At 41.6% G+C, this 12,036-nt stretch overlaps 1 protein-coding gene across 3 annotated transcripts in view; it reads right to left on the bottom strand.

Moving 5' to 3' along the window:
* The window catches only part of tlk1b (tousled-like kinase 1b), a 28,865-nt gene extending 23,691 nt beyond the window's left edge, over positions 1 to 5,174 (bottom strand). The window contains exons 1-4 of one of the 3 annotated variants that reach the window (XM_062997283.1): positions 5,148 to 5,174; positions 1,369 to 1,487; positions 378 to 446; positions 65 to 137 (exon numbers count right to left, since the gene is read on the bottom strand). In XM_062997283.1, the coding sequence (XP_062853353.1) occupies positions 65 to 137; positions 378 to 446; positions 1,369 to 1,485 (259 nt within the window). In that variant the 5' untranslated portion in view covers positions 1,486 to 1,487; positions 5,148 to 5,174. Of the gene's footprint in view, positions 1 to 64; positions 138 to 377; positions 447 to 1,368; positions 1,488 to 4,490; positions 4,786 to 5,147 lie in introns of those variants that run through there. The other 2 variants (XM_062997281.1, XM_062997280.1) reach the window with 2 other exon arrangements.
* Between the last annotated feature and the right edge of the window lie 6,862 nt (positions 5,175 to 12,036).

Genomic DNA, 12,036 nt, shown 5'->3' with positions numbered 1-12,036 from the left:
CCCTCCGAACACTAACTGTTTATTCCATTCTCATCACATGACCACTCAGGACCTAGTCCCCCACCTTGGCTGTTCTCGGACTGGTTGTCAGCCTTTCTCTTCCGTCTTGTCGACTCAGAGTGCTTCTTTTCCGGCGACTAGACGAAAAAAATAAATAAGAGAACTCATTTAGAGCCGTGACAAGAACAAACTCTAGAAAACATCCAAACATTAAAAGTATTAATGATGCAAATCAAAATTCCATATGTTTTTTACTTTCACAGGGGCCATATTTCATCCCGTCAAATATAACAGACTCAGGATTACCCCATGGACCCCATGACACTATCAGTTTGGATATCTGTAATTCTGGCTGTGTGTGCAAGTGTAAAACTCACCTCTAATTCTTTGTCACTGGAGGATCCCAGGCTGCCAAAACTGTGGTTGGAGGACTCGTTCGCGATACCCTAAACACAAACCATCTATGTTAAAGTTAGAGCATGGCCTGCTCATTCATCTGTAGTAATTAGCCTAGTGATTAGAGCTGTGGGCAATCAATCGGCAGGTTGTGGGTTTGCATCACTACTTAAATTCTCGACTCCATGGGACTGACCATGCACTGGAATATATGGAATATACAAGCTGGACAAGCTGGAATATATGGAAAATTTAATTCACTGTACTGTACACAAGTAGATATACAGGTATGTATGACTTTAAGATTATGGCTACATCAACTCTGTTCCTATATAAATAGGGCTAGTCTGACTGCACCCGGCAGCCTAAGTCACAAATGTTGTGGTAGGAAAGTCTGAAAAGTCAGGATTGTCACTTCGAAGCTTTCGCCAAGCAACTTCAGTTCCCAAGATCTTTAATAACAAACGACTCTCTGTATTTACAAGCTACATGGAACAGTGGTCTCTTTGCCGAGGTACACTGTACGCTAAGAGGTGTACCCGGATAGTCAGATGTAATCTAAGGACCACCAAGAAATAAAATTCAAGTATATCACGAATCAGAAGCTCCTGGAACAAACACAAATTGACAGAACTTGACTGAAGTTCACTCAAATGGCAATTATTTTCTATATTCTTACTGGACAGTTACATAAATGATCAGGTGTCCATGTGTTCCTAATAAAGTGGCCAGTAAAAGTGGTTTATCTATCATTTATTTATCATTTTCTATTGCAGAGTGGCGCAGCAATCTATAGTCTGTTTGCAATGCCTGTCCAGGGTGGACAGAAGTCTTGCTCCAAGCTCCAGACCCACCATGACCCTGGTCAGAATAAGGCGGTCATTTAAAAGTGAAGATATGAATGAGTAGCTGATGATCCACGTTTTGTTTTCTTCTGTTTGTGGGAACATGAAGGACGCAGACGAAACTGACCTTGGCTCCTCCACTGGCACTGCCGGTGCTGCCCCCGGTGTTGCCACTCACAGCACCCATGAAGCGAGCCTCCAGCAGCTCCTGTCGACGTGGATCCAGACACTGCAGCTCCTCCATGCCTAACACACACACACACACACACACACAGCACAGTTAAAAACAGGACCCAATATTTTCCATCAGAAGTAGTGTGTGTGTGTTGTTTGTATGAGTGTATCATGGTAGTGTGTGTGGTGCTGGTACGAGTGTATCATGGTAGTGCATGTGGTGCTGGTACGAGTGTATCATGGTAGTGCATGTGGTGCTGGTACGAGTGTATCATGGTAGTGTGTGTGTGGTGCTGGTACAAGTGAATCATGGTAGTGCATGTGGTGCTGGTACGAGTGTATCATGGTAGTGTGTGTGTGGTGCTGGTACAAGTGAATCATGGTAGTGCATGTGGTGCTGGTACGAGTGTATCATGGTAGTGTGTGTGTGGTGCTGGTACAAGTGAATCATGGTAGTGCATGTGGTGCTGGTACGAGTGTATCATGGTAGTGTGTGTGTGGTGCTGGTACAAGTGAATCATGGTAGTGCATGTGGTGCTGGTACGAGTGTATCATGGTAGTGTGTGTGGTGCTGGTACAAGTGTATCATGGTAGTGTGTGTGGTGCTGGTACGAGTGTATCATGGTAGTGTGTGTGGTGCTGGTATGAGTGTATCATGGTAGTGCATGTGGTGCTGGTACAAGTGTATCATGGTAGTGTGTGTGTGGTGCTGGTACAAGTGAATCATGGTAGTGCATGTGGTGCTGGTACGAGTGTATCATGGTAGTGTGTGTGTGGTGCTGGTACAAGTGAATCATGGTAGTGCATGTGGTGCTGGTACGAGTGTATCATGGTAGTGTGTGTGTGGTGCTGGTACAAGTGAATCATGGTAGTGCATGTGGTGCTGGTACGAGTGTATCATGGTAGTGTGTGTGTGGTGCTGGTACAAGTGAATCATGGTAGTGCATGTGGTGCTGGTACGAGTGTATCATGGTAGTGTGTGTGGTGCTGGTACAAGTGTATCATGGTAGTGTGTGTGGTGCTGGTACGAGTGTATCATGGTAGTGTGTGTGGTGCTGGTATGAGTGTATCATGGTAGTGCATGTGGTGCAGGTACGAGTGTATCATGGTAGTGCGTGTGGTCCTGGTTCAAGTGTATCATGGTAGTCCGTGTGGTCCTGGTTCAAGTGTATCATGGTAGTGTGTGTGGTGCTGGTACGAGTGTATCATGGTAGTGTGTGTGGTGCAGGTACGAGTATAATAAGGTAGTGCATGTGGTGCAGGTACGAGTGTATCATGGTAGTGCGTGTGGTCCTGGTTCAAGTGTATCATGGTAGTGCGTATGGTCCTGGTTCAAGTGTATCATGCTAGTGCGTGTGGTCCTGGTTCAAGTGTATCATGGTAGTGCGTATGGTCCTGGTTCAAGTGTATCATGGTAGTGCGTGTGGTCCTGGTTCAAGTGTATCATGGTAGTGCGTATGGTCCTGGTTCAAGTGTATCATGGTAGTGCGCGTGGTCCTGGTTCAAGTGTATCATGGTAGTGCGTATGGTCCTGGTTCAAGTGTATCATGGTAGTGCGTGTGGTCCTGGTTCAAGTGTATCATGGTAGTGCGTATGGTCCTGGTTCAAGTGTATCATGGTAGTGCGTGTGGTCCTGGTTCAAGTGTATCATGGTAGTGCGTATGGTCCTGGTTCAAGTGTATCATGGTAGTGCGTGTGGTCCTGGTTCAAGTGTATCATGGTAGTGCGTATGGTCCTGGTTCAAGTGTATCATGGTAGTGCGTGTGGTCCTGGTTCAAGTGTATCATGGTAGTGCGTATGGTCCTGGTTCAAGTGTATCATGGTAGTGCGTGTGGTCCTGGTTCAAGTGTATCATGGTAGTGCGTATGGTCCTGGTTCAAGTGTATCATGGTAGTACGTGTGGTCCTGGTTCAAGTGTATCATGGTAGTGCGTGTGGTCCTGGTTCAAGTGTATCATGGTAGTGCGTATGGTCCTGGTTCAAGTGTATCATGGTAGTGTGCATGGTCCTGGTTCAAGTGTATCATGGTAGTACGTGTGGTCCTGGTTCAAGTGTATCATGGTAGTGCGTGTGGTGCTGGTATGAGCATCATGGTAGTGCGTGATGTTCTTACAGGTATATTATGGTAGTGCCTATGGTGCTGGTACGAGTGTATCATGGTAGTGCGTGTGGTCCTGGTTCAAGTGTATCATGGTAGTGCGTATGGTCCTGGTTCAAGTGTATCATGGTAGTGCGCATGGTCCTGGTTCAAGTGTATCATGGTAGTGCGTGTGGTCCTGGTTCAAGTGTATCATGGTAGTGCGTGTGGTGCTGGTATGAGCATCATGGTAGTGCGTGATGTTCTTACAGGTATATTATGGTAGTGCCTATGGTGCTGGTACGAGTGTATCATGGTAGTGTGTGGTGCTCTTACAGGTGTATCAGGGTCCAACTTAGGCTGGATGTCTTAAAAGTACTGTACATGATCGTGTACAGTGGTGTGAAAAAGTAATTGCCCCCTCAACTAAACTGGATGCACCAGCTAAAATACCAAGGACTGTAAACACTTCCTTTCAGTTGATATGAATCGTCCACATCACTGTGGAGAAATTACATGTTATAAAATCATAATTAATAAAATAATTAATAATATTTTATAATTAACAATAATTAATAAAATAATTAAAAATATATATAGCCTATACACCCCGAAAGTGATTGTTTTTATGCGTTGTATGTAATTAGTGTGTAATATTTACATGGTAAGGACTTACAAAAGGAAATTACAAAAGGAAGCAGATAACAACCACACATTTGTAGGAGGAACTTAAACTTGTAGGAAACTTAAAAAGCAAAATAGAGAGCAGATTTAAATTTTTGCTTATTAAAAGATCATATATGCTGTGTGCCAGAATGCATACTACTATACTAGATCGTATGCCAAATTAGTACTTGACGTACTATTTAGTATGGTAGTACGCATTGTGTACACAACCAAAGTAGGCGAAAATTGAGTTGTTCCAGCGATTTTTCCCACACAATCCAGAACCATATCGAACACCAGGACTCGATATTTGTTAAATATAGTCATTATTACCTGTTTCTTCGAACTGACGTGATATAATTCAGTATTTAAAGACAGGCCCAAAAAGAACAGGGAGTAAAGATGGCGTTGTGTCCAAACTTCCACTCTTAGTAATGTTCCTCATTACACTCATTAATCCGGTTTAAAAGCCTCCAGAGCATTTCCAGGTGACCATAATGTTTCTCAGCTTCGAGTTAAACATGTGTAATATAGAACATCACCTAAACACGGAATAAAACCCACGCTAGAGCCTCTCAGGTTCATCCATTCACTTACATTCACTCACTCCTGTCACCATCCTATCTTGTGTACACTGCTCCATTAAGCACTGCGCATGCGCGTCACGCTCCACACATACGCACTACCAATCCACCTCCTGTCAGACTCGAGTTTTGACCAGTGAAGCCTCAGAGTGGGCGGAAGAAGCCTTGCACTGGGCGGACAAGGTCCCTGCATGCACTTTCAGAATAAAAGCATAGTACAGTGTTTAGAATAGATGTTTATTGCTTCAACTCATCAGGCCTTTCTAAATGTCATGGCTGCAACACGTTCCCAGACATTTGGGACTGGGGCATGTTTACCTCTATTTTACATCACCTTTCCTTTTTATAAAGTCCTGTAATTATTTGGGAAATGAGAACACTCAACTGTTGTTGATAAAACACTTACTCCAGCTCAGTGGTGGCTCCTGCCAAACCTCTCACCGGGGGCAATTGTTGCGATGATGGCCAAGGTGACCCGTTCAATAGGTAAATTAAAGCTTAAATAATTAACATCTTAAGTCATCTGTCAGTTTGCCCTCACAAATAACTTTGAACATGGAGAGAGACCAGCTTTACCATCAATCATAAAATGAAGTAAAGCCGTCACACTAACAATTTAATTCAGTCTTCATCAGATAGCATTTTATTTTAGGTGCAGCAGATCCAGAATAAAGATTCGAGATCGAGGCTGATGTGCGATGAATAAAGAAGTAGAATTAAACAATTGGGGAGATACAATAAGTGCAATCACAATTCACAATTTAAAAATTACATTACTTACTTGTAATTTACTTGTAACTTATATGATTTTCCCCTTTTTGTAGATACTTGATGTTTAAATTTGGTCTGGGTGGCCCTAATTCTTTAGTTGCTAATTTATCCTGATTACACGATGGAGTTGCTCAAACTGAGGTGATGGTAGTCATGGTGACGAGATCTCGACACCAGGTTACGTGTGACACAAGCACGTAAGTGCGAGCCCTCCCGGAACCCATTCAGAATGTATTGCACCATCACCTGCAGTTCGAAAAAAAGAGCCTTAACATGAGAGTCTATGAGAGCAATCCGGGGCGATTTTCAATCAGACTGAAATCGCCCCAAAAGGGGCGGTACTGTACGGAACATAACTCGACGCTGATTGGACTACGATATTCAGAGACAAGACAGACTGTCCAGAACAGTCACAGCTGTGATAGAAAAACGAGCCGCCCCTGCTCCAGCTGCTCAACAGTTCAAGGTCTCCAGTTGATGCATATTGTATATACCCACTGTCCCATCTGTTTTGGAATGAGCAACACTTTGGCAAAAATCACAGCTTGTAGACACTTTTTCATAGCAGCTATGAGTCTTTATCTGTTCTTGTTTTAGGTAATTTTACTCCTACAGAAATATTATTGTACCATCCTGCATGCACAATATGTTACAGATGCTGAATCTTCCTGTTCTCTTTGGAGGGGCAAACTTGGCCAGCCGTTGGGTCCAGTCCTGCCACTTTCCATGTCACCCCTTTTTCTGATCCTGCTGTCATGTCAGGTCTTTGTGGGTCGACGTCCTCACCAAAAGGCCTCAAAGCTACTTGAATTCCTGCAAGATACAGCCACAAGGTCCAACATCTTTATCTGGTTGTCACAGCCAGCTAAGGTGGCCACAAGCTTGAATTGCCTCAGATAGCCTGTCCAGCTGCTGTTGCCCTTATATTTGCATATCTTTGGCAGGCTTGCCAGTTCCACATGATGTCGATGGCATCGAGCGAGGACGCTGTGGAGGACAAGAGTTCCGCCTCTAAAAGCTCTAACAACTGCTGCAAGTCAAAATGCCCCTAAACTCATTTTGCTTACTTCAGGCTTACTTGTTTTGATAAGGTCACAAGAAAGGTTCATCGAGATTATTCCTCAGTGTAAATAATGATCATACAAACAAAGCTGCATAACAGGACAGTTCACCAACACTGTGTCAGCCAAACGTTCCTGCAGGTCTTTGCTGGCATATAGAGGTTTTGCTTGACTTTCTGGCCAACACAGAAGCACTAAGATTTTTTATATAACTATGTAATTGCATGTGACTGTGTGATTGCATGTGATTGTATATGACTGTAGGTGACAATATAATTGTAGATGGCTATGTGAAAGTATGCGGTTGTAGATGAATGTATTTTTTATAAATGACTATATATTACTGTCTATAAATGTATGTGATTGTATGTGACTTGGTGACTTGTGACTGCATGTGATTGTAAGGCAAGGCAAGGCAAGGCAAGTTTATTTGTATAGCACCTTTCATACACAGTGGCAATTCAAAGTGCTTTACATAAGGAAAAAAAAAAAATTATTAAAAGCATTAAAACATTCCTGAGATCTAAAACCTCAGAAAGACTTCTTGCAAACATTTAGTTACAATTAAGAACATGAAATTCAAACAAGAGAGATAAAAAAAAATTAAGGACATGAAAAATTTAAAGAAATTATTGTAAAGTATAACCTACAATTTAGGGAATATGAAATTAAAACAAGAGAGATAAAAAATTAAGAACGTAACTGTAACTGTAAATTACTGCGTTACTGTATGTGATTGTGACAACTTGTGATTGCATGTGATGGTAGATGACTATGTGATGGTAGATGACTGTATGTTACTGTATGTGATTGTGAATGACAGTATGTGATTGTATGTGACTGTGGGTGACATGTGAATGCATGTGATTGTAGGTATCTGTAATTGTAGATGACTGCATGTTACTGTAAATGACTGTTTGATTGCATGTGATTGTAGGTGACTGTATCGTACTGTATGTGACTATAAGTCACAGAATGTGATTGCATGTGATGGTAGATGACTGTATGTAATCGTTGGCTGTATGATACTGTATGTGATTAAAAGTGACAGTATGTGATTGTAGCTGACTATATGTTACTGTATGTAACTGACAGTATGTGAATGCATGTGATGTTAGATGACAGTTTGTGAATGCATGTAATGGTAGATGACTATGTTACTGTACGTGATTGTAAGTGACAGTATGTGAATGCATGTGATGGTAGATGACTGTGTGATTGCATGTGATTCTAGGTGACTGCGTGTGATCGTAGCTGACTGTATGTTACTGTATGTTCATGTGAGTGACAGTATGTGAATGCATGTGATGGTAGATGACTGTAATTACATAATTGCATGTGATTTTAGGTGTGTGTGATTGTAGCTGACTGTATGTTACTGTTTGTGATGGTAGGTGACAGTATGTGAATGCATGTAATGGCAGGTGATTGCAGCTGACTGTAAGTTACTGTATGTGATTGTAAGTGACAGTATGTGAATGCATGTGATAGTAGATGACTGTGATTGAAAGTGACAGTATCTGATTGCATGTTATTGTAGCTGACTGTACAGTGTATCACAAAAGTGAGTACACCCCTCACATTTCTGCAGATATTTAAGTATATCTTTTCATGGGACAACACTGACAAAATTACACTTTGACACAATGAAAAGTAGTCTGTGTGCAGCTTATATAACAGTGTAAATTTATTCTTCCCTCAAAATAACTCAATATACAGCCATTAATGTCTAAACCACCGGCAACAAAAGTGAGTACACCCCTAAGAGACTACACCCCTAAATGTCCAAATTGAGCACTGCTTGCCATTTTCCCTCCAAAATGTCATGTGACTCGTTAGTGTTACTAGGTCTCAGGTGTGCATAGGGAGCAGGTGTGTTCAATTTAGTAGTACAGCTCTCACACTCTCTCATACTGGTTACTGAAAGTTCCAACATGGCACCTCATGGCAAAGAACTCTCTGAGGATCTTAAAAGACGAATTGTTGCGCTACATGAAGATGGCCAAGGCTACAAGAAGATTGCCAACACCCTGAAACTGAGCTGCAGCACAGTGGCCAAGATCATCCAGCGTTTTAAAAGAGCAGGGTCCACTCAGAACAGACCTCGCGTCGGTCGTCCAAAGAAGCTGAGTGCACGTGCTCAGCGTCACATCCGACTGCTGTCTTTGAAAGATAGGCACAGGAGTGCTGTCAGCATTGCTGCAGAGATTGAAAAGGTGGGGGGTCAGCCTGTCAGTGCTCAGACCATACGCCGCACACTACATCAAATTGGTCTGCATGGCTGTCACCCCAGAAGGAAGCCTCTTCTGAAGTCTCTACACAAGAAAGCCTGCAAACAGTTTGCTGAAGACATGTCAACAAAGGACATGGATTCCTGGAACCATGTCCTATGGTCTGATGAGACCAAGATTAATTTGTTTGGTTCAGATGGTCTCAAGCATGTGTGGTGGCAATCAGGTGAGGAGTACAAAGATAAGTGTGTCATGCCTACAGTCAAGCATGGTGGTGGGAATGCCATGGTCTGGGGCTGCATGAGTGCAGCAGGTGTTGGGGAGTTACATTTCATTGAGGGACACATGAACTCCAATATGTACTGTGAAATACTGAAGCAGAGCATGATCCCCTCCCTCCGGAAACTGGGTCGCAGGGCAGTGTTCCAGCATGATAATGACCCCAAACACACCTCTAAGACGACCACTGCTTTATTGAAGAGGCTGAGGGTAAAGGTGATGGACTGGCCAAGCATGTCTCCAGACCTAAACCCAATAGAACATCTTTGAGGCATCCGCAAGCGGAAGGTGGAGGAGCGCAAAGTCTCGAATATCCGCCAGCTCCGTGATGTCGTCATGGAGGAGTGGAAAAGCATTCCAGTGGCAACCTGTGAAGCTCTGGTAAACTCCATGCCCAGGAGAGTTAAGGCAGTTTTGGGAAATAATGGTGGCCACACAAAATATTGACACTTCAGGAACTTTCACTAAGGGGTGTACTCACTTTTGTTGCCGGTGGTTTAGACATTAATGGCTGTATATTGAGTTATTTTGAAGGAAGAATAAATTTACACTGTTATATAAGCTGCACACAGACTACTTTTCATTGTGTCAAAGTGTAATTTTGTCAGTGTTGTCCCATGAAAAGATATACTTAAATATCTGCAGAAATGTGAGGGGTGTACTCACTTTTGTGATACACTGTATATGATCGTAGCTGATTGTAAGTTACTGTATGTGAATGTAGGTGACAGCTTGTGAATGCATGTAATGGTAGGTGACTATGTAATTATGGCTGACTATATGTTACTGTATGTGATTGTAAGTGACAGTATGTGAATGCACGTGATGTTAGATGACTGTGTGATTGCATGTGATTGTAGATGAGTGTATGTGATCGTAGCTGACTGTATGCTACTGTATGTGATTGTAAGTGACAGTATGTGAATGCATGTGATGGTAGATGACTAAGTAACTGTGTGATTGTAAGTGACTGTATGTGGATGCATGTGATAACAGATGACTGTATGTGATTGTAAGTGACAGTATGTGAATGCATGTGATAATAGATGACTGTATGTGATGTTAGATGACAATGTGATTGCATGTGATTGTAGGTGACTGTGTGTGATTGTAAGTGACTGTATGTGAATGCATGTGATGGTAGATGACTGTATGTGATGTTAGATGACAATGTGATTGCATGTGATTGTAAGCAGCTGTGTGTGGTTGTAGCTTACTGTAAGTTACTGTATGTGATAATAGATGACTGTATGTGATGTTAGATGACTGAATGTGATTGCATGTGATTGTAGGTGACTGTGATTGTAGCTGACTGTAAGTTACTGTATGTGATAATAGATGACTATGTGATGTTAGAAGACAATGTGATTGCATGTGATTGTAGGTGACTGTGTGTGAATGTAAGTGATTGTATGTGAATGCATGTGATAATAGATGACTATGTGATGGTAGATGACTGTATGTGATAGTAGATGACTAAGTAATTGTATGTAATTGTAGGTGACTGTGTGTGATTGTAGCTGACTGTAAGTTACTGTATGTGATAATAGATGACTGTATGTGATGTTAGATGACTGTATGTGATTGCATATGATTGTAAGTGACAGTATGTGAATGCATGTAATGATATATGACTGTAAGTAATTGCATGTGATTGTAGGTGACCGTATGTGATGTTAGATGACAATGTGATTGCATGTGAATGTAGGTGTGTTTGTAGCTGTCTGTATGTTACTGTATGTGATTGTAAGTGACAGTATGTGAATGCATGTAATAATAGATGACTATGTGATGTTAGATGACTGTATGTGATGGTAGATGACTGAATGTGATTGCATGTGATTGTAAGTGACAGTATGTGAATGCATGTGATGTAGATGACTAAGTAATTGCATGTGATTGTAGGTGACTGTGTGATTGTAAGTGACAGTATGTGAATGTATGTGATAATAGATGACTGTATGTGATGGTAGATGACTGTATGTGATGTTAAATGACTGAATGTGATTACATGTGATTGTAGGTGACTGTGTGTTACTGTATGTGATTAATAGGTGACTGACTGTAGGTGACAATGTGATTGCATGTGATAATAGTTGACTGTATGTGATGGTAGATGACTGTGATAATAGATGACTGTATGTGATGTTAGATGACTATGATATGTTAGATGACTGTATGTGATGGTAGATGACTATGTGATAATAGATGACTGTATGTGATGTTAGATGACTGAATGTGATGGTAGATGACTGTATGTGATTGTAGGTGACTGTGATTGTAAGTGACAGTATGTGAATGTATGTGATGTTAGATGACTGTATGTGATGTTAGATGACTGTATGTAATGTTAGATGACTATGTAATAATAGATGACTATGTGATGTTAGATGACTGAATGTGATGGTAGATGACTGTATGTGATTGTAGGTGACTGTGATTGTAAGTGACAATATGTGAATGTATGTGATGTTAGATGACTGAATGTGATGGTAGATGACTGTGATAATTGATGACTATGTGATGGTAGATGACTGTGATAATAGATGACTGTATGTGATGGTAGATGACTGTATGTGATGTTAGATGACTGTATGTGATAATAGATGACTGTATGTGATGGTAGGTGACTGTGTGATTGTAAGTGACAGTATGTGAATGTATGTGATGTTAGATGACTGTATGTTATGGTAGATGACTGTATGTGATGGTATGATGGTAGATGACTACTGTATGTGATGGTATGATGGTAGATGACTGTATGTGATGGTATGATGGTAGATGACTACTGTATGTGATGGTATGATGGTAGATGACTGTATGTGATGGTAGATGACAATGTGATTACATGTGATTGTAGGTGACGCTGCGCCCTCTGCTGTGTGTTATGTGTAAGTGATAAGCAGTAAATCCTGCCGGTCGCCATCTCTCTCCTATGCTGTATCCTGTTACA

Source organism: Trichomycterus rosablanca, chromosome 6, assembly GCF_030014385.1.
Source record: "Trichomycterus rosablanca isolate fTriRos1 chromosome 6, fTriRos1.hap1, whole genome shotgun sequence".
NCBI classification, from domain to species: domain Eukaryota; kingdom Metazoa; phylum Chordata; class Actinopteri; order Siluriformes; family Trichomycteridae; genus Trichomycterus; species Trichomycterus rosablanca.
The sequence above is the reverse complement of the archived record's forward strand: the minus strand, read 5'-3'. Positions and strand labels throughout refer to the sequence as shown.